A 2,321-nucleotide genomic window follows, 5' to 3' on the forward strand; every position below is an offset into this window, starting at 1 on the left:
AAACCCTTCTGTTATCAACGGCCTTTTCACATCTGAAAATATTATGGGTACTATTCAAAATTTTTATTCTTCACATTTTCGCAATTACAAAATTAGATTTACTCAAACAAAAGTTATAGATTTGAAATCGGAATCTGACCAAGAAGAACAAATTCTTATCGAACATAAAAGAGCACATCGTAATGCAAGAGAAAATAAGATACAGATATTAGAAAAATTTTACTTTCCAAAAATGACTCAAAAAATTGATGCAATAGTTAAACAATGCACGGTTTGTAAAGAAAATAAATACGATAGACATCCCAACAACCCAATTATAAATCCAACACCTATCCCTCAGTTTCCAGGCCAGATTTTACATATAGATATATACATAGTAGATTCAAAATTAGTACTAACTGCACTTGATAAATTTTCTAAATACGCACAGGCAAAAATTATTAAATCTAGAGCAATAGAAGATATAAAAGAACCATTAAGACAATTGCTTTTTATGTTTGGTGTCCCACAACAAATTGTAATAGATAATGAAAAATCTCTCCATTCCCATTCTATATTATTTATGATCAAAGATCAATTGAAAATTTAAGTTTTTGCTACACCCCCTAATACTAGTTTAGTTAATGGTCAGGTGGAAAGATTCCACTCTACTCTTTCTGAAATCTTAAGATGTCTAAAAATTGATGCCCCTCATAAGTCATTTGAAGAATTACTTGATTGTTCAATTTATGAATACAACTACTCAATACACTCTACAACAAGTAATAGACCAATAGAAGTTTTCTTTGGAAGACGTGTTAATGTAGATCCCGCAATGTTTGAAAAAGCTAGACAAGATAACATACAAAGACTAATAGACAAACAGAACAGAGATATGCAAACTCATAATAAGGATAGACAGCCTTTCAAAACTTATTCACATGGTGAAATAATTTATGTTAAAATAAACAGACGTTTAGGTACTAAACTAACACCTCGGTACAAAAAAGAAATAGTTAAAGAAGACAGACATAGTATAGTCATTACGAAATCAGGAAGAACAGTTCATAAATCTCACATTAAAAATTAAAAAAATAATATGTTACATATATTTTTTTAATCAACACAGGGCACTCTTCGCCATAGTGTTTCCTGAAACACAAATTTTGGACTACACAAATTCTCAGCTTGTTGCAATCAATATAGGTACAGCAAGACTTCAAACAGGATCATTCCGAATAATACATGTAATTGACATATCATTATATCAAACACTCATAGACGACTTAGAACTTCAAATTAACGATAACATTAATTCAGATCATCTTATTCATCCATTCCTTATCATGGAATTAAATAAAATAAAAGATGCATTACATAGATTAAAAACTAATTATAGAATAAAGAGATCATTAGATTTTATAGGTACAATGTGGAAATGGATATCTGGAAGTCCAGACCACGAAGATTTTGAGTTGCTTAAAAATAAAATAAATAATGTATTAGAAAATAATAATAAACAAGTAATAATAAATAGAGCAACAATTGAAAAAATTAATGAAATAAAAAATGTTACGAATCAAATATTAAGAGCTACCAAATCTAATAAAATTTTAAGAAATGAATTAGTTTTAAATTATAAGTACAAAATTGAAATTTTAAAAGAAGAAATTAAAAATATTAAATATGCCATTAATTGGGCAAAAGCAGATATTGTAAATGCTTTTATTTTATCAAATCAAGAAGTAAAAATTGTAGAGGAAACATTAAAACGAAATGATTTCCCATATATTAATTTAGATGAAGCATTAGAATTTTCAGAAGTAAAAATAGCCTTAAGTAATAATTCTATAATTTATATTGTAAACTTACCAACAACTGGTGATGAACCATGTTCAATTCTTACAATAAAAGCAGTGAAACAAAGAAATGTAATTAATAAAATAATGTACGAAAATATCTTACAATGTAAACAAAATATTTACGGAATCAATGTAAAATGTAAACAATATAATAAGCTATCTATTTGTTATCCTAAAAATCTTATAGACATTAGTAATTCGTCGTGTATACCAAACCTATTAGAAAGTCGTTCACCGACATGCGCAGTAATCAACAATCAACATATTCCATCTGTCGAACTAATTTCGCCAGGCTTAATATTTCTCAACCAATTTGAAGGACAAGCGATTATTAATAATAAATCAGCTGACTTAAAAGGAACATTTCTTATACGCTACCACAATGCATCAATAACTATAGATGGAAATAGCTATTGTGACGAGTTTTAGAATCTCGTCACAAACAAACAACAAGAAAATAAAATAAACAAAAAAAAAAAA

At 27.7% G+C, this 2,321-nt stretch overlaps 1 protein-coding gene across 1 annotated transcript in view; it reads left to right on the forward strand.

Annotated features, from left to right (window-relative positions):
• LOC119675962 overlaps positions 1 to 2,270 on the forward strand; it is a 141,338-nt gene extending 139,068 nt beyond the window's left edge. Inside the window, exons 5-6 of the mRNA XM_038087180.1 lie at positions 1,109 to 1,404; positions 2,029 to 2,270. Of these exons, the coding sequence (XP_037943108.1) occupies positions 1,109 to 1,404; positions 2,029 to 2,270 (538 nt within the window). The remainder of the gene's footprint in view (positions 1 to 1,108; positions 1,405 to 2,028) is intronic.
• The last annotated feature ends 51 nt before the right edge of the window (positions 2,271 to 2,321 follow it).

This window comes from Teleopsis dalmanni, chromosome 2 (genome assembly GCF_002237135.1).
Source record: "Teleopsis dalmanni isolate 2A chromosome 2, ASM223713v2, whole genome shotgun sequence".
Classification (NCBI taxonomy): Eukaryota; Metazoa; Arthropoda; class Insecta; order Diptera; family Diopsidae; genus Teleopsis; species Teleopsis dalmanni.